The 22,779-nt window shown below is 35.7% G+C and overlaps 2 protein-coding genes across 5 annotated transcripts; one reads left to right on the top strand and one right to left on the bottom strand.

Moving 5' to 3' along the window:
- The first annotated feature begins 3,168 nt into the window (after positions 1 to 3,168).
- Positions 3,169 to 12,264, top strand: LOC117989360 (tetra-peptide repeat homeobox protein 1-like). Its single transcript, XM_034976711.2, has 2 exons — positions 3,169 to 3,276; positions 10,668 to 12,264. The coding sequence occupies exons 1-2, from the start codon at positions 3,253 to 3,255 to the stop codon at positions 11,934 to 11,936; spliced, it is 1,293 nt and encodes a 430-aa protein (XP_034832602.1). The 5' UTR covers positions 3,169 to 3,252; the 3' UTR covers positions 11,937 to 12,264.
- Positions 12,122 to 22,431, bottom strand: LOC117989746 (endothelin-converting enzyme homolog). Of its 4 annotated transcripts, none has more exons than XM_069503996.1 (15): positions 22,204 to 22,431; positions 20,701 to 20,797; positions 20,187 to 20,281; positions 19,148 to 19,269; positions 18,390 to 18,573; positions 17,586 to 17,847; positions 16,821 to 17,121; positions 16,077 to 16,370; positions 15,589 to 15,786; positions 15,018 to 15,354; positions 14,521 to 14,569; positions 14,374 to 14,441; positions 13,812 to 13,942; positions 13,029 to 13,193; positions 12,122 to 12,856 (listed from the first exon to the last, which is right to left on the bottom strand). In XM_069503996.1, the coding sequence occupies exons 1-15, from the start codon at positions 22,259 to 22,261 to the stop codon at positions 12,683 to 12,685; spliced, it is 2,535 nt and encodes an 844-aa protein (XP_069360097.1). In that variant the 5' UTR covers positions 22,262 to 22,431; the 3' UTR covers positions 12,122 to 12,682. The 4 variants fall into 4 exon arrangements, with proteins under 4 accessions (XP_069360097.1, XP_069360098.1, XP_069360100.1 ...); XM_069503997.1 differs by having other exon boundaries at positions 16,107 to 16,370; XM_069503998.1 differs by lacking the exon at positions 12,122 to 12,856 and having other exon boundaries at positions 13,041 to 13,189.
- Between the last annotated feature and the right edge of the window lie 348 nt (positions 22,432 to 22,779).

The raw sequence follows: 22,779 nt of genomic DNA, 5'->3' as shown, positions 1-22,779 counted from the left end.
CGTGGTTAGACGATGGCCAAAACCCTTCTCACTCTGAGAGTAGAGTAGTGAGCCACTCTGTAGTGAGCCGGCGAGGGGTTGATCATGATGATGATATTATATTTTATCATGCGTGCATTTAAATAAATCTCTACTGATCACGGCATAGGTTACATCGTCAAACCTGTAGTGCATAATTGTTGGTTTTTATATTATCATTACACACCTTTCCAATGTGCGATGATGAATAATTGCCTATCTACTGGATTAACTGGTTAATATAATAAGTCGAACGATACGGCGTATCACATAATGGTAAGTAATAATGATCATCCACGTAAATTTTCAGTAGAAAATGGGACATGAAAAGTGCCTCTTCGCGTGGTGGTTAGTTTTAAACCGATCACAAGCACCCGGCGTCCCTGGAACCAGCTACTACATAAACAGATAAGTGGGCTGACTGATTTTTGCACCACGATGGCCACCTTTAAGACCGAGCTATCGCAGTTGCGGCTTTTTGGGCTGCCCGTGTTTGAGGTGACCGTCGACTCGAGAAGAAGATGAAGTAGAAAAAGAGTCCAAAATTTTTGAAAATCTAAATTTACGCAGACGAGGTCGCGGGCATCAGTATTGTTAGTGGGAGGTCCCGGTTTCAATTCCCGGCAGGGGTTTGGAATTTTATAATTTCTAGTCTGGTCTGGTGGGAGGCTTCAGCCGTGGCTAGTTACCACCCTACCGGCAAAGCCGTGCCGTGCCGCCAAGCGATGTAGCGTTCCGGTACGATGCCGTATAAAAACCAGAGGTATAGGTTTAATAAAAAGTGCCATACTCCTTCCAGGTTAGTCCGCTGCCATATTAGATTGCATCATCACTTACCACCAGGTGAGATTGCAGTCAAGGGCTACCTTGTATCTGAATAAAAAAATAGCAAATATTTTAATTTTTGTTGGTATAGATTAGCTATCGTTCATGGTTGGACGCGTTGATGTCGTTTGTATGATGCACTTTAGTTTAGAAACAACTATTACAATACAATGGAATTATCTATTACTAGCTGATCCCCGCGGCTTCGCCCGCGTAGATTTAGGTTTTTAAAGATCCCGTATAGCCTATGTCACTCAGGAATAATGTAGCTTTCTACTGGTGAAAGAATTTTTAAAATCGGTTCAGTAGTTCTAAAGATTACCCCCTACAAACAAACTTAACGACATCGGGCCGTGCAGCAGAAATCGTAATATTTTAATTTCGCCATAACTTCAAAACCATACGTCCAATTTTAATCATTCAAAGACCAAATATTATCTCCATAAACTGTTCTTAGTGATGAAATCATTTATTTTGATAAGGATTAATAGCATGAGTAAAATAAACGCGTTTAAATGTAGTCCAAAAAAAATTCAAGATTTTTAAATAAAAAAATGGTTGCTGTGCCTCACTCGACATAGATGGGTATAGTGTGTCGCGGACTTTTTTGTAGATATTTATAAGATCTACAATTAATTAGAACATTTTATGGTTCTATCTTTTATAGTTTAGGCAGCGTACGCAAAATAAGTAACTTTTCTGGTTGATTTTTTACACCTTGTGTCCGAAAAACCCAAATATCTTACGGAACCCTATTTTTTCCAAAATAAAATATAGCCTATGTTACTCGTGGATAATGTAGCTTTCGAATGGTGAAAGAATTTTTAAAATCGGTCCAGTAGTTTTTGAGCCTATTCAGTACAAACAAACAAACAAACAAACAAACAAAGTTTTCCTCTTTATAATATTAGTGTAGATAGTGTAACTTATAGCAGTTATAGCCTAGTGGTTAAGACTTTGACCTATTCTGAGCACCTGGGGTTCAATCCCGGACACGCATCCCTAACTTTTCGGAGCTATGCTTAAACAGTGAACGAAAACATCGTGAGGAAACCTGCTTGCCTGACAATTTTTCATACTGTTTTCAAGGGTGTGTGCAAAGCTGCCAATCTGCACTCCTCCAGTATGTTGGACTATGGCCTAAACCCTTCTGAGAGGAGACTCTTGCACAGTAGTGATGGGTTGAGATGAGTGTAAGCTTTTAAAACTTATTTCTGTTACAAATTCCTTACTGAAAGTATAGGTAAGTATAATGAGAATCCTTTACCCAGACTTGTTTTCCATATTTGGAAGCGAAGAAGCCTCTACGCAACATTGCCCTTAAACTTGAAATTGCTTGGTATTTGATTAAATACAGCTTAGACTACTGGCGATTTCGTTGGAGTGAAAAAAATTGTATTTTTTTTTCGTATTTTAGATAGGTAGGTATAAAAACTATTCTATTTTATTAATCCGTCTCCAAAATGCAAGCAGTAAGATCTCTTTGTAAAATTTTGGCAAGATCAGTTTATTCGGTTCATTCATGAAATTAATGCAATAAAGTATCCACTTTCGCATCTTATCTTTAGTATGGATTATATAATAGAAACTTTTTTACTTAAAAGTCTACATATTATTATTTATTTAGTGATAATGATTTTGTCTTTTATATGAATACACTAAAACTTAATTATTAATACACTAAAATTAATATTACTTAAGTACTTAGTCTAATTTACCTAATTACTGTATAAACCATGCCCGCGTGAAATGGTGGTAAGAATAGGCAGGATAGGCTGGATTTCCGTGCTGAACTTTTTAATTAGCACTAAGACATCATGGCAAGGGTCTCCACAGTAAACGGAACAAATGAGTAACTCTCGATAAGAGAGCCATTTCTGCTGCGGCTCCCGGTCTTGATGCTGTCTGTCTGATATGATAGGGTCAATGTGTCAACATACGGTGCGTCCCACATTAGGGCCTACCCCATTTACAGGTACCAGCTAAAGGGATAAATCTTTCAAAGGCCTAAGTCTGTGTTCTTATAAGGTAATTCAGAGCAACTGATGTCCAATTTTAAATTACCTTCCTTAGCGACGAAAACTAGTTAGGTACGCGTAGCTTCTGTATGACTAATTAAGACCTAAGATCTCTTCGTCCGTGCGTCTAAAACTTGATACTTCTTTAATGTCTTATAGTTTTAAGAATAAGGTTCATATTCGTTTGGTAATTGGGCAGGATAGCCCACCCTTTAGTGAAGAAAAGTAGTATTTGGTGCATATGTTTGAACTGCATGATCCGTGCTATATATAGCTGTACGCATGGTTTACCAATGAGACTGACACCAAATATTAGGTCGAACGGTCGACTGCAGGTTAAAAAGTAATGTGATTTGGAAAAAGCCGGGAAAGGAGAATTCAGTTTTTCAAAATGGCAGTTATACACTTTTTTTTGGTACGTACTCAGTTATATTGTTCAATCAGCATATTATACTTAGTAGGTAACTGGAATGAAAATGAAGGAAAAGTTTACACTTTTCCTACGATTTTAAATAAAAATCTTTTTTGGTAGTTGCATCACAAAAAATTACTGTTAAAGTAAAACTTACCCACGAAAAACAAGCAAATTAATATTTTTTACTTTCACAATAATTAAGGTTATCTAAATATTAAAATTTTGGTGAAAAGTTAAAGAACCCTGACTTGTGCAAGCCAGAGTGGCTTTAATTTGGTTGACAAATTTAATTTTAACGGTAACCACCTGTAGTGCAACTGGCCCTTGATTTTTTAACACAGTGAGAAAGGCATAATAATATATGAAAATAGTTTAGCCGTTGCGCATAAGTTTAGATACCTAAATATGTCTTTTCCTATACTAAGTTTACCTATTTTAAAAATAGATTGAGTTTCGTGATGATAGCATGTAGGTAGAACTCTTAAATCCTTACTACAATTGTTAATTATTTTTTAATGAAAATATTACAATGAAACTTAAGCTACTTAGCATTATCTTATTACTAAACAAATGCACAAAAAATGAGCCAGCTCTTCTATCATCTGGTATTAATCGCGGTGAAATGTCTCGTAATTTTTTAAAATAAATAAGTAAGTAGTAAACATTACTGTAGTAGCACAATTATTGAATTAGTAATTTAGGTAAATAGAGGTTGAATCAAGCTCTAAGGCAAAAATAATAATGTACTATTTTGGTGATAGTAAAGAAAATTTAAAAGCTTAAAATATATTTTAGTTCAAGTAGGCCATGGCAGACTTGCTTAGTACCTACCTACACTTCACTTAAACCTAATACATACTTATTAATACACATTCGAAGTCATAAACACAGCTCTGTGCAATTTTTTCGTATTTGTGTTAACGTTTATCAGAACATTTAATCTATAACATTTTATATAGGGCGGATTAATTAATTTAAGTAGATACAATATCCTATAATAAGAAACTGCATAAAACTGCACACAGTTTCAACACACACACCCACAAGCACGCGCACACAACACACACACACACGCAGAGTTTCAGTTTCAGTGTTCTACAAGAAATAGGTACTTAGTGTATTTCATAATCAAAAAGTCCCCCCTGCAGGTGCCCATGAAACTCACAGCATTGCCATTCTGAATAGCGATGGACCACCTAGATAGAACAAGAGAGAATACTAATTAATTTGGACTGTAGGCCGAGAAACACCCAAATAACATCCTAACCAATCCTCTAAGTAAACCCGGCCAAATGCGAGTCAGCCTCGTGCACCGAGGGTTCCGTATTACAGTTGTAATTTTTCGACGTTTTGCACGATAAATCGAAAACTATTATGCATAAAAATAAATAAAAATCTGTTTTAGAATGTACAGGTAGCCTTTTCATATGATACCCCACTTAGTATAGTTATCTTACTTTGAAAATTGAAAAGACTAATTAATGTTTATGTGATTGCAGTCAACGGCTAACTTGTATCTGAATAAAAAAAAAAAATGAACAATTTTTTAATTTTTTTTTGTGATGTTACCCCAAATTCACGGTTTTCGGATTTACTCCTTTACTTGTGCTATAATACCTACCTATCTACCAAATTTCATGATTCTAGGTCAACGGGAAGTAGGTACCCTATAGGTTTTATTGACAGATATTATGACGGACAGACGGGACAGACAAAAAAGTGATCCTATAAGGGTTCCTTTTTTTCTTTTGAGGAACAGAACCCTAAGAATTAGGGTCATGGTTACACATACTTGGTCCAAGTCTTTTAAATTCATAAATCTTTTAACATCGAAGGTGCATGCTAAGCTAAGGCATGACAATCGATTCGTGTAAAATCCTAACTTTTCAATTCAAATGCTAAGATTCATCATCATCATGATCAACCCATCACCGGCTCACTACAGAGCACAGGTCTCCTCTCAGAGTGAGAAGGGTTTTGGCCATAGTCTACCACGCTGGCCAAGTGCGGATTGGCAGACTTCACCCACCTTTGAGAACATTATGGGGAACTCTCAGACATGCAGGTTTCCTCGAATGTTTTCCTTCACTGTTATAGCAAGTGATACTTGATTGATGATTTTTGATTTTAATTACTTAAAAACGCATATAACTCCGAAAAGTTAGGGGTGCGTGCCCAGGATCGAACCCCCGATCCGATTGAAAGGCGGACGTCCTAACCACTAGGCTATCACAGCTTATTAATGCTAAGATTAGAAATACCAAAATAGCGGATTGCATGTCTGCCATCAGATAAGAGCACAGTCAAGTAAAGATCAATACTTACTTACATTATAAATGCGAAAGTGTGTCTGTCTGTCGTTTTTACGGCTGAAAAATCAATACCAACATTTCCATAAGGGTTCCTTTTTTTGAGGTACAGAGCCCTAAAAGGCAATGACTTTTTATACTCGGCCCGGGACTCGAACCCGGCACCTCAAGATCTGCAGCAGAATAAGTTAGCCACAAAACCAACACAGCAAAAATAAAACAAGTTCCAACATCAGATCTAATCGACTGTTACGCTTAAATATCTAATGAAATTAATTGTTTAATTCATCATTTAACTGCGTAAATAGAGGGAGACAATCACGTATATAGACGAAACATTATTTAAAATTTCATTAGATTTAAGTTAGTGAATGTAAGTTACTAACCACAGAAGTGATGACAGAACATTGATATAGAAAGTAATAATTCTTGATAATAATTAGTACTTAAAATTTCTTTGCCACAGAGTCACTAGGTAATATAATAACTTATAATATCCTCTTTCTATAACATTGCCTACGACATTAATCTAATAGTAAACAAATTAGATATTGTTAGATTTATACAAGAAAACGTCGTCAGAGGAATCAGAATAATAGGATTTAAAAAGCGATTGTAAATATTTATATTGTAATTTTAGAATATTTTTTTAGATTTCCATCGAATAATTTTAGTAAATTTTAAAAATAAACAAGTCTCCTAGTTAGACGAGAAATTAAGGAATCATAAAAAATACTCCAGACCTTTACACTGGGTAGTTACAGAAATAAGCGCTCGGCCATCGAAATTAAGGGCTCCGATAAATCCGCGTAAAAACTGCATGCATTAAGACCCATATTGAAAAGCCTTTTTTTAATCATAAGAAAATTACGGAAATTCTAAACAAATTTCAAATATGTTAAAGAGATTTTATACATGATTAAATTAAGCGGTAATACTAGCCTAATATGGCAGGGCAACTAATAGGCGGCATACGCAAAGAGATTTTCTCGTCCGGGAGGTTTTTATAAAAAAAGTACATCGTTACATATAAAACTAGTTGACTTTTCCCAATGTCACATGAATATTACCGTTTCGGTCCGAACTCAAACTCAAACTCAAATTATTTATTCAGAATGGGTAGGTAAAATTTTACGATTACTGATGGTCAAAATTGTTAATTTGTTAGATGATAATATAGTGGTGACCCGTTGGTGGTCCGTTATGACCACTTCCCAATATTATGACCATTTCCCGGTATGTCCATACCCCGTATGACCACTTCCCGTTATGACCACTTATCTTCGAGGGATTTCCTCTTCAATCTATTGACGTAAACTTGAATAAAAGTAGGTAAGTACTTACTACCTCTTACATTTTGAAATCTTGAAAATGTATTACATAGACATACTTTAAACTATAATATACTAATGACTAGATGATGCAACTTCGTCCGCGTGAATTTAAGTTTGAAATGTCTCTTCGATTTTCTGGGATAAATAAAAACAGCCTGCGCCACTCTCTGGATCTTTAACTAGATCCGTTTCTGTTGTGGCCTGGCAACAAACAAAAAGACAAATAAGTGTAAAATAAAAAAAATGCTATATCTCTCTATATATAAAATTGAATCGCTGAATGTGTTGCTGATCGTAAATCTCGAGAACAACTGAACAGATTTGGCTAATTATTTTTTTATAATATTCCTTGAAGTACGACGATGGTTCTTACGGAGAGAAAAATTTAAAAAATTGCCTGAAAAAGAATCGACTGTTAGGCGGTACGAAGTTCGCCGGGGCAGCTAGTACTTAATAAATACTCATAATAATTATTATAATCTTGAACGATACCCAGTGAGGTTAGTTCCCCCATCTGTAGCCCCATAGTACGCTCGCATGACGTTCTCATTCACGGTTCGAGACCATCTCATGCGACGCACTACACCACTGGCGGCGGGAGCAGTCTCAGGAGCACACAGCTCCTGTTGTTCCAAGCCATTCCGTGGCGGGCGTATTGCTCGTCGTGGGGGTCTTCTCCTTTGTGTGGCCCTTATTTCATGGACGGACCCCGTAGATGACGGCGGGGTCCTGTAGTCCTCTTCAGACGACGAGTCAACACCTGGTGGTATTTGTGCTTTCTGTGCGCTGGCATGTTTCCGAGTCTGCATTTATTGATTATAATATTAGTCATAATTCTTCGTATTTAAAAATATAGCTTTTAGGTTTCATAATGCGTGTTTAAATAAATATAATTAAATAATTTATTTGTTATTTAAAAAAATGTGACATGTCGGTTGACATCGGTTGCCAGGTTAATTGTTGGATCAAGGGATCAAGGGTGGTAAGGGATACAGAAGGCAGTGGTTCTTGAGACGGCACGCATTGTGAGGAGGTTCCTCACTCTGGAGCCCTGACCATTGGCAGCTTGGATCCTAGCCCGCTGCTAGTGGGATCCATTTTATCATATTTTTAATTATTGTTTTTTTTTGTTGTTCCAGTTACTTTAATTTTTGTTGTTCTTGTTATTTTAATTTCTGTTGTTTCTGTTATTCTATCGTTTGTTGTTTCTGTTACTTTATATTCTGTTGTTTATTTTATTTTATTTTATTTTTTGTTGTTCCTGTTATTTGATTTTCTGTTACTTTACTTTAATTTTTTTGTTGCTTTTGTTATTTTATTGTTTGTTGTTTTTTTAAAAATATGATAAAAATGAGAAAAATAAATAAATGAGAGAAATTATAATCAAAACTTTGGTGTGTAATGCGTATAAAGTAAACGCAACGCTTGCACGCTGCGTCGTCTGTATATTTTATTATAACTATTAAAAATATGAAAATAATGGTACTGTGTAGTGTGTACCCGAAGTTAAGTACTTAGTTCGAAGAACTGACAGTCGTTATGATCCTAAGGTACTTGTTTCCATTTTCTTTTCACCAATTAAGTAGATGGTCTAATCAGCTGAAGCAGGCCATGAAATAAGTTCATCAAATAATCCGGCCCATTATATTTCAATAGTAATTAAACTTCTGTCTTTATAAGTTAGGTAGGTACATGTATGCGCTGTATTCATACGCACAAAATAAACCCCTACTTTTACAAGTCTTGTCCTCTTTCCCAACATTTCCCTCCGAGCTTATTTTGCGCAACCTAGGCAGTAAGTACTAGAAACCTAGGCGATATATTGTTGACAGATCTAGAACACACGCCGAGCTAAACGACCAGCGAGTTCCGTATATGAAGGCTGGAATCTTAACTACAATCTTGCAAATTGCAAGGCTTTTTAAGCCTTTTTTAATTATTGCAATTAATGCAACTAAGTAGATGTAAGATGGTCCAAAATTGCCCCACAGTCGTTTTAAGTTTGTATAGTGAAAAATACGAAGAGGCCTAACTATATAAATCTAATAATAGTATTTTGAAAGACATAAATAGAAACCTAGGTATATAGAAGCCGAGGAACTAGCGGGGTTTTTTACTAGCACAACCTTTTAGGTAGGTATTTTATATATTTAGATATTAGTGTAGAACTCTAGAGTGTTTTATTATCGCCTTATATTTTTACTGGTTTATCAGATTCTCTATTTAAAATTTTAAAGTAAAACAATAGTTGCGTGTTGCGTGTTATCGTGAAGCTTAGTCGGACTTCGCCTTGACCCAAACGGCGCAGACATGATCTATAATACCGCATAACGTTTAAGGGCATTCTTCTAGCCTAGAATAATGCTAACATCATATATATATATATCGATTCATTTTGCAACAAAAAGAAATACCTACACTAGTGTATTTTTAACCGAGTTCCAAAAAGGCGAAGGTTCTCAATTCGGTGCGTTTTTACCATCGGTATTATGTATGTACCCAATTTAAAAACCTGGCGGGTTTTCCTTAAAAATTTAAACGATTCAGCAATTTAGGTATCACGCAAGTTATTTTAAAAAAAATGAGCTAGTTAGATTAATATCAAAACTTTTGATTCATGGACTTAGCAATATATCATTTAGCCCTTTTGTGTAAAATGTGAAGGTTACTAATTCGGTTGTCCCTTATATCATCCATGCTAATATTATAAATGCGAAAGTATGTCTGTCTATCTGTCTATTTGCTAGTCTTTCACGGCCCATCCCTTCGACCAAGTTAGCATTCCGGGGAAGGACAAAGACTACATTTTATCCTGGAAAAAAGAGTTCCCACGGGATTTTTGAAAACTGAAATCCACTCGGACGAAGTCGCGAGCATCATCTGGTACTGGTCTAAAACCTAGCCTTGCTATTCATTCCGCGGAAAGTAGTGTCACAGATAGCATTATTTTTCATCATCTTAACAAATCACCAGCTCACTACTGAGCATGGGTCTCCTCAAAGAATGAGAAGGGTTTAGGCCAAGTGCGGTTTGGGAAACTTCCCACATATATCTTTGAGAGTGTTATGTAGAACTCACAGGCGTGTATTCCTTACACTTCCTTACGATGTTTTGGTTCAACGTGATATTTAATTGCTTAAAATCATAAATGAACTTTTAAGACCGAAAAGTTTGAATTATGTGCCCGAGATCGTATAGGGGGATTGGCAGGGGATGGACTGCGAAAAAGGACAGATAGATAGACAGATACACTTTCGCGTTGATCACAAGTATGGATTTGTAGTTCAACTTTTTTTACTTTTAATTTAGATTTAAGTTTATCTAATCTAAATATATCTAAATATATAAAAGGAAAAGGTGACTGACTGATTGACTGATCTATCAACGCACAACTCAAACTACTGGACGGATCAAGCTGAAATTTGGCATGCAGATAGCTATTATAATGTAGGCATCCGCTAAGAAAGGATTTTTGAAAATTCAACCCCTAAGGGGGTGAAATAGGGGTTTGAAATTTGTGTAGTCCACGCGGACGAAGTCGCGAGCATAAGCTAGTTTAATATAAATTTTAAAATTACTTCATAAAAAAAGTATCGATAGAATAAATAAATAAATAATCTTCATTTGCAAAAAATATTTGTCACAAAATCTTTGACCACTGGCTCCCAAGGAAGTAAAAACTGTGTCATGGGAGCTAGTGCTAGAATAACTAATACCTAACTAAAAAAAATATTCTCTTTAATTACAGATTCTGCTTGTAGCAAGTAGTATATCAGCCAAGGAGGTCGGCAAAGCGAAAGTGTCTGAACTCCTCGAGAACGGCATCAAGGATGCACCCGCAGGCAAGCCAGCGAAACGAGGCATCATCTCGTCTGGCCACGGGTACTATGGTGGAGGTCTATCAAGCGGCATTGGAATTGGATACGGCTCATCAGGAATTGGTTACTCCTCTGGAGCTATCTCGCCTGGGGTAGCTATTGGAGGTGGAGGTATTGGATATGGAGGTGGAGTCATTGGTGGTGGAGTTATTAGCGGTGGAGCTATTGGTGGTGGACTGGTTGGAGGAGGCGGAGGATTAGCACTAGGAGGCGGAGGAATAGCACTAGGAGGTGGAGGATTAGCAGTGGGAGGACCCGCAGTAGTAGCGGCTGCCCCTGCAGTAGCAGTAGCAGCTGCCCCCGCAGTCGCAGTAGCCCCCGCTCAAGTCCAAACCTCCGTCTCAGTACAACCCAACCCAGTAATCCTCCGCCAAGAAGTCCCCAGATTCATCACAAGAACAATCACCCGAGACGTCCAAGTACCCGTTCAAGTACCCGTACCTGTGCCAGTCGACCGTCAAGTACCAGTACCCGTCAGAGTACCCGTGCCAGTCCCAGTTGACAGACCGTACCCCGTCATTCAGAAAGTACCAGTTGAGGTGACCAGACAAGTACCTGTGTACTACGAGAAGCGAGTACCTATTCCTGTTAAGGTACCGGTGTCAGTACCAGTGCCTTACCCGGTCACAGTTGAGAAGCAAGTGCCGGTCGATCGGCCGGTGTATGTTGACCGTCAAATACCAGTGCCTCACCCCGTTTACGTCGATCGTCCAGTGAATGTGCCAGTTCCCGTGCACGTAGACAGGCCTGTGGCCGTGCCCCACCCGGTTGTAGTTGACCGGCCAGTGGCTGTCCCTCAACCTGTTGTTGTTCAGAGACAAGTAGCTGTACCCGCTGTTGCCGCTGTATCAGCCGTACCAGTCTCTGCCGGTGTAGCTTACGGCGGTGGAGCGTCTTACGGAGGTGGAGTATCGTACGGAAGCGGATTGTCATACGGAAGTGGATTATCATACGGCGGCGGAGCATCGTACGGAAGCGGGTTGTCATACGGAAGTGGACTATCGTACGGCGGCGGTCTGTCTCATGGTATCGGTCTGTCCCACGGTGGTCTTATAGGAGGTGGAATTTCATCCGGAATCATATCCCACGGTATCTCAAGTGGCCTGTCCGGCGGATACTCTAAAATTATTAGCCACTAAGTTTAAGTAAAAAGTGATAGGAAACCACAAATGTACAAGTCAATGATTAAGATTAGCTTTTGTAATAAATTTTATTTGAATTATTTTTTTGACAATTCGTGTAGTTTTTTGTTCAAATTAACAGTAATTTTACACACTCAAAATATTTAATTAACAATCTTCAAAAAGTAAAAACGTCATGCGTTCTAAATATTATAAGCTGTATTATACAAAATTAATGTTCTTACCAACTTTGTAACTATAATAACCCACTTATATACTATGTATATTGGTTCTTATATAGTTGCTATTAATAAATAAAATACCCAAGTCATTAGATATTATTTATCGAAAGAATAAATATATTATTTATATCTTTAATTTCAATGTATTATAAATATATTATTAAAAAATAGGAACTACGTATTTTTGTGAATGTATTTATGATCTTGATGATATTATTTTATTGTCTTTCCTTTGTTTTTAATAAATGAATAAGTGAAATATAGTTTTCTTTATTTTACCAACAGCAAAAAATCAAGTTTGTTTTAACTTTTAGCATATCTACGTAAATACATTGTACGTTTAGACTATCTGCTAAGTAACAAAAAACCATGCAAAATTTTATTTTACTTTATTTGCGTAGTATCCAGTTTAGGTATAATAATGATTTGGTAATAAATCCGTTATTGTTTAAGACAGAAATAATCTGAAAACGTTTTTTCTTTCTTCTTTTCTTCTCATTTAATATTTTCTTAAAAAGCAAACTAAAATATGATACATCTTTGTCGAGGATTCATGGGAGACCCCGGGGGACACCTCCACACTCTGGCGAAGTCCTCATTGTTTTGTAAAGCACCTTGGGCTCTGAAGTGTTGTGGAGAGTGCTCATCTGACAGTTCCGACTTCAGAGATTCCTTGGTTGGTACTCCACACCAAAGCTAGAAAAACAATCAACCTTTTAATATTAACTAGAAGATTAACGTTAGATATAATGCAAAAAAAAGTTCACTTAATTTTGACTGAAATTACAATAGTTTATTATGAAATGGAGAAAGTCAGGAAGCTATTCCCACATCATTAAAGCATAATCTTAATTTCCATATTACTTACATTGCCATATGACAGAAAGAACAGCTGTTCAGAATTTAAATGCTCGAATCCAGGCAGTTTCGGCTCTTCGCTGTGCTTACGAAGATGCTCCTTCAGGGCTCCAAATGCTTCTCGGACACCGCCATTATCTGCTATGTTCTCTCCCAGAGTCTTTTTGCCATCTACCTGGAACGAATTTTGATAATATCAGGGGGCACGGCAGTGCCCCCGCCAAGACGAGCCAAACTAAAGGACGGGGTTAGTATTTTTTTTAACTCTTGGCTTCATTTTGAAGATTTTTAATGAGATTTTTTTTATTTTTATATTAAACTAGATGATGCCCAAGACTTCGTCCGCGTGGATTTAGGTTTTTAAAAATCCCGTGGGATCTCTTTGATTTTCCGGGATAAAAAGTAGCCGGGATGCAAGCACTCGCTGTACCAAATTTCGTCAAAATCGATTGAACGGATGGGCCGTGAAGGGCTAGCAGACAGACAGACAGACAGACAGACAGACAGACAGACGGACCGACAGACACACTTTCACATTTATAATATTAGTATGGAAGTATGGATATAATAAATAAAAAAATGAGATTGTGTGGATTCGCTATAATTTTCTTAGGGAGTTTAACAGTAGAAAATCATTGAAAGAAAAGAATGGAAATTGAGAGGAAAATCCTTGTTTAAATGCAATTAGATTTTAGTTTTACTCTGGGATATTGAGGGTGAGATAGTAATAAAATTGTCAAGACCAGTTTACATCAAAAATAAAGTTTTAAATATCGTTGGTATTAAAACTTACATGTTCATTTAATTCCGGTACAAAGTAAGACGAGTATTGATCAATAAAGCACTGAGTCAAGTTGACGAATGATTCTATCGTCTTGTTCGTCCACCAGGGTAGAAGGTTGCCATTTTTGTCGAACTGACGACCTAGGATAAACAAACAGTGGAATAAGTAGATAATTTTAATCGTTTAAAGGCAAAACTTATCATATCAGGGAGACAGCATCAAGACCGGGAGCCGCAGCAGAAATAGCTGAAAACGGCAAGCGGCGCAAATATGCCTCTCTTATCGAGAATAACGTTTTTGTTCCGTTTGCCGTGGAGATCCTGGGGCCATTGAGTCTTAGTGCTAAAAAATTTTTACGAGACATTTCACCGCAATTAATAACCCTCATCTAGTGACAGAAGGGCTGGCTCATTTTTTGCGCAACGTATTATCCTAGCAGTCTAGCGCTGAAATGCAGCCAGTATTCTTGGCACCATTCCAGGCGGGCATGATTTGTATTGTAATAAGGCAAGGCTAGCTTTAAGATTTATGATATTATTTTCATTAAAAAAACTAATATGCACTACTTTACCGAAATTGTCAAATCCATGAGTTATTTCATGTCCAAGTACTGTACCCAATGAACCATAGTTTAGGGAACTGTTGAAAATAAAAAGTAAATTATTAGTTTGAATAGAGTAGGTGCGGTGATTTGAAAATGGTAAAAGGAAATACATACTCAAGTCCTAAATCGTAGAAAGGATATTGCAGCATCACTAAAGGTATGGCTGCGTCCAAAATTAAAAAGTGTGTTTACTTTTAATGATTTTTAAGGTTACTAAAGCTGTAGTACCTCTAAATTTTCAGATTAATTTCTTTCTCAACCCGATTTGAACAGCATCAAGACCGGGAGCCGCAGCAGAAACAGCTGAAAACGACAAGCGGCACAAGTATGCCTCTCTTATCGAGAGTTACATTTTTGTTCGGTTTGCCGTGGAGACATTGGAGCCATGGAGTCCTAATGCTAAAATTTTTTTATGAGACATTTCACTGCAATTAATAGCCTCATCTGGTGACAGGAGGGCTGGCTCATTTTTGCGCAACGGATTAACCTGGCTGTTTCGCGCGGAAATGCAGCCAGTATTCCACGCGGGCATGATTTGCATTGTAATTAGATAAGGCTAGTTAGTAGCTTTAAGTTTTATTGTAATATTTTCATTAAAAATTTGAACTTACTTATAGTATTTTCTTGAAAAGTGTGGTAAGCGTTGACCTCAGTTGGATCAGTAGCCCAAGTAAAATTGTTTCCCATTCTAAACCTATTCAGAGCCTTTCTAATCTTAACTTGTATTATGTTGATTAAATTGTCCAAATGCGTCTTTGTATTAATTTCGATTCCTTCATAAAATTCCTCTAATTTTCCTTCTTCGAGTAACCAATTCGGAAACCCTATTAAGGTTTTCATTTGTGTAATCTTCTGGTACGTTGCTAATTTGGTATCGTCATCCATCCACTTTGTTTTACTCACAAGTTGTGCGAGGGATTTTTTCATTTCATTTAACATTATTTGAATCTGCAAATAAACAAGTATTATTAGTTAATTATTTGATGGTAAATCAGTTTTATACAAAACTCTGACTATCCTTGTTTGTCAGATCTAATAAAAGTGTACTTTATTCTCTTCACTTCGTAAGTGATCTTTTTCGGAATACTTATCTTTTCCTGAGGAAATCGAGATAAATATTCTTCGACTTGTAAATTTAGTTTAAGAGATTTTGATACAATGAAATTAATACTACCGTCTTACCTTAGGTTTGGTTTTGGTAAGGAAATCAGGATTGGCAATAGCATACGATACTGCCATGCCAAGCAAATCATTGACAGCACTCGCACAGTACAGACTGCGTGGCGGCATGGTTAGATCATGCTGTCGAAGGGCATCATACGATCGTTGGAAAAGTAGTCGCAACTCTGTTGTTGTGTGTACTGCCATTACTTCTACAACCTTTAAATTTAATAAATTAATTAAGTTAAGTAAATAAGTAGTAGATTAGGCATTTGTCTAAGCTTTGACTAGTAGTTCGATTAATAATTGCATAAGATATAACCTAAGTTCGAGTGTTATAATTTTAAGATCGTCCACTTGCTTTTGCGGTAATATCAAATACCGTGCCCCTAGTGGACTATATTAAAATCTGTTTTGATTAGCAAATAATAAAAACTTTTAATATGTTTTTGCCTTGATTTACACTTAAAACTCTCTCTCTCTCACTCTGGTATTTGTTTTTTTTGTACCTTTATCCAAATATACAGTTCAATAGTCACAGGTGCAGCTTTTGACAAATACGCAGCCATCAGCGACATGTATTTCATATCTGGATTAGATATTAATATTCTATCCTTCTGAAAATCTAGACCAACGTCGCTTATATTGAAAACACCTTCCAAATATCGTTTCCAGATAGGTACAGGTGTACCATTGTTACTTATTACAATCATATCGGTGTGAGCTTGAACCTCGTTTACAGTGTAATCTGGTACATCGAGATACTGATCATCATCTGTACTGGTATCATTGTCAGCTTCTAGCTGAAAAATAACCGTTTGATGTATACTTTGAAGTAGCATTTTGTTAATTTGTAAATTAGTTAATTTGAATGAAAACTGAGTTTTATCAGGGAGGTTTTTTAGATATAAGGTTTCGTCACCGTCCCGTCAACGTTAACGGTATTTACCCCATTTGGTTTGTTATTGGTCTAAAATAATCAATTTTTATTTTTATATCTAATATGTAAAAAATAGTAACTAATTAAACAGTATCTAATTTAAAATTTAAACACATTTAAGTATCTCACAAAATAAGCATTCTTACTGAATTTGTAATGGATGGCGTGGGATACCCCATTTTTATTTAATGTACAATCTAATAATTTTAGATCGTGAATTGTTTGATAAAAAATATTGATTAGACTCTACAATACTATATGTTAGTTTTCAATATTTGAGCACTATAAATTCTATTGAACTGATATTGTTTACCTCATACATATCTTCACTCATAGTATAATATTCGTTCGCAGCCAGAAAAATATTTTGGTCCAATTCTAATTCTGTTAAATTTAAGTCTTTTGGTCCACTTTCTAATATAAACAGTTTTATTAGTTCTGCATAGAACAGTTTATATATATGTTCAGTTTTTTCATCATCGTCTTTACTTTCTAAACTCTCAAAGTTATCACCGTGTTTCTTGTTTAATATTCGTATGTTTTTCTTAGATTTTTCTATTTTACGTTCTAGTAAACTTTTTTGACCTATATGTTGTTTCTTTTCATTGTGCATGCTGAAAACAAATAAACGTTATCCATAGGTTTCTTAATAAGTTATTTTTTCTGCTTTGATGTTAATCATAGTTTAAGTTTCAGTTAAAAACTGCTAACTTGCATTATTGTAATTACCAATTTTACTTATATATTAGGTGTTTTTCTGAAGGATAAGATCCAAAATGAGGAAATCCGCAGGAGAACCAATCACTGATATAGCGCAAACTGTCAGCAAGCTGAATTGATAGTAGAAAAGCCCTAGGCTGAAATACCGCGTACCCGTACTAGTAAGCTGACGTGGGAAACTCTCCAGCGCAATTGACTGAGGACGTAATAAAGAAGGAAGGGAATGGCTGGATGAGGAAGGGTGAGGATAGAATGTGGTGGTGCACACTAGGGAAGGCCTATGTTCAACATCCACTGGCTGATATGATGATGATGATGAAAAAAATTGCAAGTAGCAAAATTAATTTTTCAGACCTACCTTGGAAAAGGATTAGTAGTTTCAGGCGATCCCATGACCAGTCGATACTCAGATGAATTTCGCGGATCAGTAAATATATCAAAACCAATCAATACATCCATTCCTAACTGTGTCTTGATATTTATTACTGCTTCTATCCAGTCGAAGGAGTAAGTGGAGTAATCGAAATCATCCGTGACGTTGATGTATGTTGGGTAAGCTGGCAAGCCTAGTGATTTTAATATTTTAAATGTGGGTTTTAAGCTAAGCTTGTCCAATGTCTCTGAAAAAATGCTACTATTAGAAACATCGATTTACTATGACTATAAAGAGCATTAAACTTTAATAGACATGATAAGAAGAAAATAACCACAGTCGTAGTTGCATAATATACTACGAAAGAAACAGTAATGTGGCACCAATATTAAGAATGAAGACGGAAAAAGAAAAAGAAGTCCAGAGATTTTAGTAGGTAAAGTCATAGTCAAAGTCAAATGTTTCATTCAAAATAGGTATTAACTACACTTTTTGATGGTCGGTTGTTGCATTTGTAAGATGATGATATAGCGGTGATAATTTTTACACGAACTTAAAACTACGTATAACTTGGTGTTAACTGTACCTACGATCCTAAATTTGTCATTGGATCATAATCGAATTTAAATTTTTGAAAAGGTTGTCTCGGGCCTTCTAAATTATTTTCATTGTAGAGTTAGGTAGGTGATTTAAAAATGATAAGATTCTTTTCATATAAAAATATTGGTTCAAGATAAAACATAGGAGATAGATGTGGCTATGGGATAAAGAGGCAATAAAAATGGTTACCAGTGTCCATACAAGCGGTGTATAAGTCCTTGGCCTGCTGCACAGGACGCGGCTGGTCCGTAGTGTTTTTGGCGAGGAAATCCCGAACTCTCGCATACACCTTGTTCTGTTTCTCTCTGAACCAATCATAGGACCTGTAGGCATCTGGCCGTGGGTGCTCTTCAGCCCAGTTACCGCAGACGTACTTGTATTTAAAAAAACGATGCAAATAGAACTTGATAAGATACGACTAAATTGACGCTATGAGAGCCAGAGATTTTTAAAATTGCTGTATAAGTAAATGGGAATCTTGGGCTAGCCTAAAACAATTTTTTTTCCATAGCAGCATAGTACGTTATTTTAGGCCAGTAGGGTTCTATAATATAATTTGTTTACACTTTACAGAAATTTTAATATAAAACACTTTTGAAAAAAAAATGTACGGCCACTCTGACTCCCAAGTCCTCAATTGAGTTCTTGGCTTAAATATCAATAAATTTGAAAACTGAGCGTTCTGTCCTTGTGGGCCTACGTAATATACATAGGCCCACAAGAACACTTTAACTGATTTAGTTAAATTTTGTAATGCTGTCACTTTTAGGCAAGAACCTTGCAAGAACATAATGCAGTTGCCAAAAAGTGACGGCATTAAAAATTTAACTTAATCAGTTGTCCTTGTGCAAGTGGGCCTTAGTACTGATATGAAACAGGAAGAACTTTTGATACCTTTGTGAGCTTTTACCCTCTCCGATAATAAGAATTCTAATTTTATTACTTACCTGATAAAAGTCATGACATGGACTCGTGGAGGTGTCCATCGAGAGCGCCAAGTTAGCAGCTGATCTCAAGCACTCTCTCGTGTGACATATTCGTATGGGCTTGTTACGTTTTTGTTTTACATCTAAAAAATAAGCAATGTACCTATCATAATGGCGTCGATTTTGATAGAGTATTTGCATCTTTTTCTTACCAATGTAATAAAAAAGGACAGACAATAGTTTAGTTAAGAACTGTCAAACCTAGTGACTTTAGATGCCTGCCAGTAGTGACTAGTGAGCCTATTGTTTAAATTGGTAGAGTGCTATTTAAATTTAATATTCATTTGTCCATCTTTTTTAGCAATATTAAAAATAAAAAGATGCAGATACTCTAAATTTAGTTTAGAGAAAGACAACAGAATCGGCGCCAGTACCTATCCATTTAATATTTAAGACAATAGGTACTAAGTATACGCTGTTTAATATGAATTTGTCTTAGAATAAGCTTTTCAGCATGATCTGTATAAGCTGTCTGACGGGTCAGGTGTCTAACGCTGAGGTTCTTGCCCAAATGGAGACCTTGGCCTAACCCCTTCTCCCTAGTCATTAAATCTACCTTAACCTGGTTGAGATCGCTTCAAAGCGAAAAGTCCACCCATTGTACTTCTATATTTTTTGTTCTTTATTGTTTTACTTTTGTTTTTCCTTTTATAATGGTGTACAATAAAGTATACATATTTCATTCATTCATTCATTCAGAAGAAGACCGAGTTAGTTAGAATCATCAAGCAGCATAACATATCGCATGCTGCAGATAATATTAATGGGTAAAATCGAAGGAAAAGGTAAGGTGGGAAGAAGGCTACGAAATATAAGAGAAAGTACTGGAATAGAAACTGTGGGAGAACTATTCCGCCTAGCTATGGACAAGGAAGAGTTTAGAAAACCGATGCTGACCGTCAGTAATACAAGTAGGTAATTACTTACCTACTAATATGCCTAGACTAAATTCTAGAAATTGCTATAGATAATAATTGATAATAATTAATAATATACTTACATAAAACAGTCATTGCTACAGCTAAACACAATAAAAGTAGAATTAACATTATCAAGAATATTAATAACAATTTATTCCTGTGTTTTCTCCGAAACCTAAAATAAAAGAAAACTGAATTTATTTATAAGGTCGATTTTTTTGTCCCGTTCCCTTACCAGCGATTAAAATGTAAGTTTTCATGGAACTAGGAATCAGCTCAGCTTATGTGGTGCAATTAATAATTATTATATAGATTGTTTAGGGCCTAACGTTTTTACCTTGCGTCTTTTTCATTTAAGCGAGCAAATAATGTAGCGTATAATTGATGTAATTGTTTCAATTATGGGAGTTCTTCAAACAAAACTTAAAAGGCCATATTAAGTCGTCCCTTAACACATCTAACACATATAATTTTTTAGGGGATTGGAATGAAAAAAAATTAAATGAGTGTCCATGTTACACATGTACTTAAGTAGGTATGTAAATTTTAGCGGACTACAATAAAAACAGGCACTTTAAATGAGCTAATACGAACCTAGCTGTTCTGGAACCGACAGCGATTAAATAACCAGATTGTCTCAATTCGTTACCGTTCTTGAGCGGAGGCGGTGAACTTTTCGCACTTGCTGCTCCTTGGAAAGTGACAAGAAAAAGCTTTTAGGAAAAAATATTTGGAATACTCATTCCTCTTTTTATAATTTTTATCGCAACTTCCAAAAAAGATATTCTATTTTAAAACATTTTGTCTTATTAAAATAATTAAGGATTTTTTGAAAAGTTTAATAATTTAGTCAAAATCAATTTATAATTATTAAATTGGATCTTACGATTTGTTTTTCGTGTTGAAAATGAATGGATGATTTAAATATCATTTTAAGATATATGCTTTTCTTTTGTATTTAAGTACCTAGTGCTAGATAATAAATATTATGATGTATTATAAAGAATAATAATTTAAATAATTAACTACTTAATAGACCTGATTTAAATATTATTGCCAATCTAAAAATAAAGCTACGAGCACTACGAGGGTTCCAACCGCGACCCGATTAAATGAGTAAATACGAATTAGATATAATATTTACTTACATCATAAAACTAATATATTTTGTAAAAAAAAGTACAATACAAAATTACAATAAAAAGGAGCCTAATATCCCACTATAAAAGGTAATTTCTTGGAAAATAATTTCTTATTTGAATTTTGAACAAAGCTTTTATTCAGTAGAATGCAGTCTTCATGAAAATAGGTTCAGAAGAGTTTAGATTGTTATCGCTGGGTATAATGTAGCAAACTACGTACTGGCACTAATAAATTACCAGGTAGTACCTACCTACAGTTTACTGACCTTTCGTTACACCGAATCGATTTATGAAAAACTTTTACACTTAGTTTCTAGTTCAGAATTTTTCAAAACCAAGGACCCCACTTTACGTGTAGGGGTGTAATATTCTTTAAAAAAAAACTTTCTCTGCGTAATTAATATGTATTATACCTATACCTACCCATGCCAAATTACAGCTTTCTAGTACTAATAGTCTCCGAGCTAAGTCGCGGACAAAGGGACAGACAGATAGACAGACGGACATGGCGAAATGGATGGATTCGAAAATGGGCTTCTTAATACGGAACCCTTATCTATCTACCTGTCTTTTTCTATATTAGCGTACTAAATATATATATATAAAAGGAATTGGTGACTGACTGACTGACTGACTGATCTATCAAAGCACAGCTCAAACTATTGAATGGATCCGGCATTTGGCAACCGAAATTTGGCATGCAGATAACTGTTATGACGTAGGCATCCGCTAAGAAAGGATTTTTGAAAATTCAATCCCTAAAGGGGTGAAATAGGGGTTTGAAATTTGTGTAGTCCACGCGGACGAAGTCGCAGGCATAAGCTCGTCTTCTATAGGTATAAGCGTATTTTATCATATACAAATATCTTTTAAAATATATTAGATAAAGATTTTTACACGATTTTCTTTGAAAACTTACAACAACAAATTAAAAAGTTTTTATTTGAAAACTCACTTGTAACAGTAGGTCCCATAACATCAGCATCACGTTCTTGCCCTGACCACGCATTCATTTTCAAAACTCTAAAATGCTTAATCTGACACTAAGAGGATAACTGCTAAATCTTAAAATTAAATATTTTTACATTTTTTATTTACTTATATTTAAGTTTTTAATTATCTATAGTTACTATAAAAACTGGCGTAGGTATTAGATTTTTCGTATTTAGCATTTTAGCGATAAAACTCGGGTAGGTAAGCTCGTCATTTTCATATATTGTAATATCAAGTTCACTGTGTTTAGTTTCAAGGCATTCAAGTCACTGAAAACTTGCTGTGGTTCGCTGAAGTGTACCTGCTTCAGTAGGGTGACCATAGGCTTAGAATAATTTAAATCGTTTCTTTAAACTACAAAAGTAAAACTATAACAATTAAAGTTAATCCATTAATAAAACTGAAATCTTAATAAAAGCTGAAAACTAAAGAAAATAAATTCAATCTAAAACCACATCGAGATCACCAAAGCGAGGCATTGTGTTCAAGATGCTGGCATCGCCCCTTTGGATGGCCAACTACATCTCTGTTCAAAGTA

The sequence above is a fragment of the Maniola hyperantus genome, chromosome 16 (assembly GCF_902806685.2).
Source record: "Maniola hyperantus chromosome 16, iAphHyp1.2, whole genome shotgun sequence".
Classification (NCBI taxonomy): domain Eukaryota; kingdom Metazoa; phylum Arthropoda; class Insecta; order Lepidoptera; family Nymphalidae; genus Maniola; species Maniola hyperantus.
This window is presented reverse-complemented; position numbering and strand designations above follow the sequence as displayed.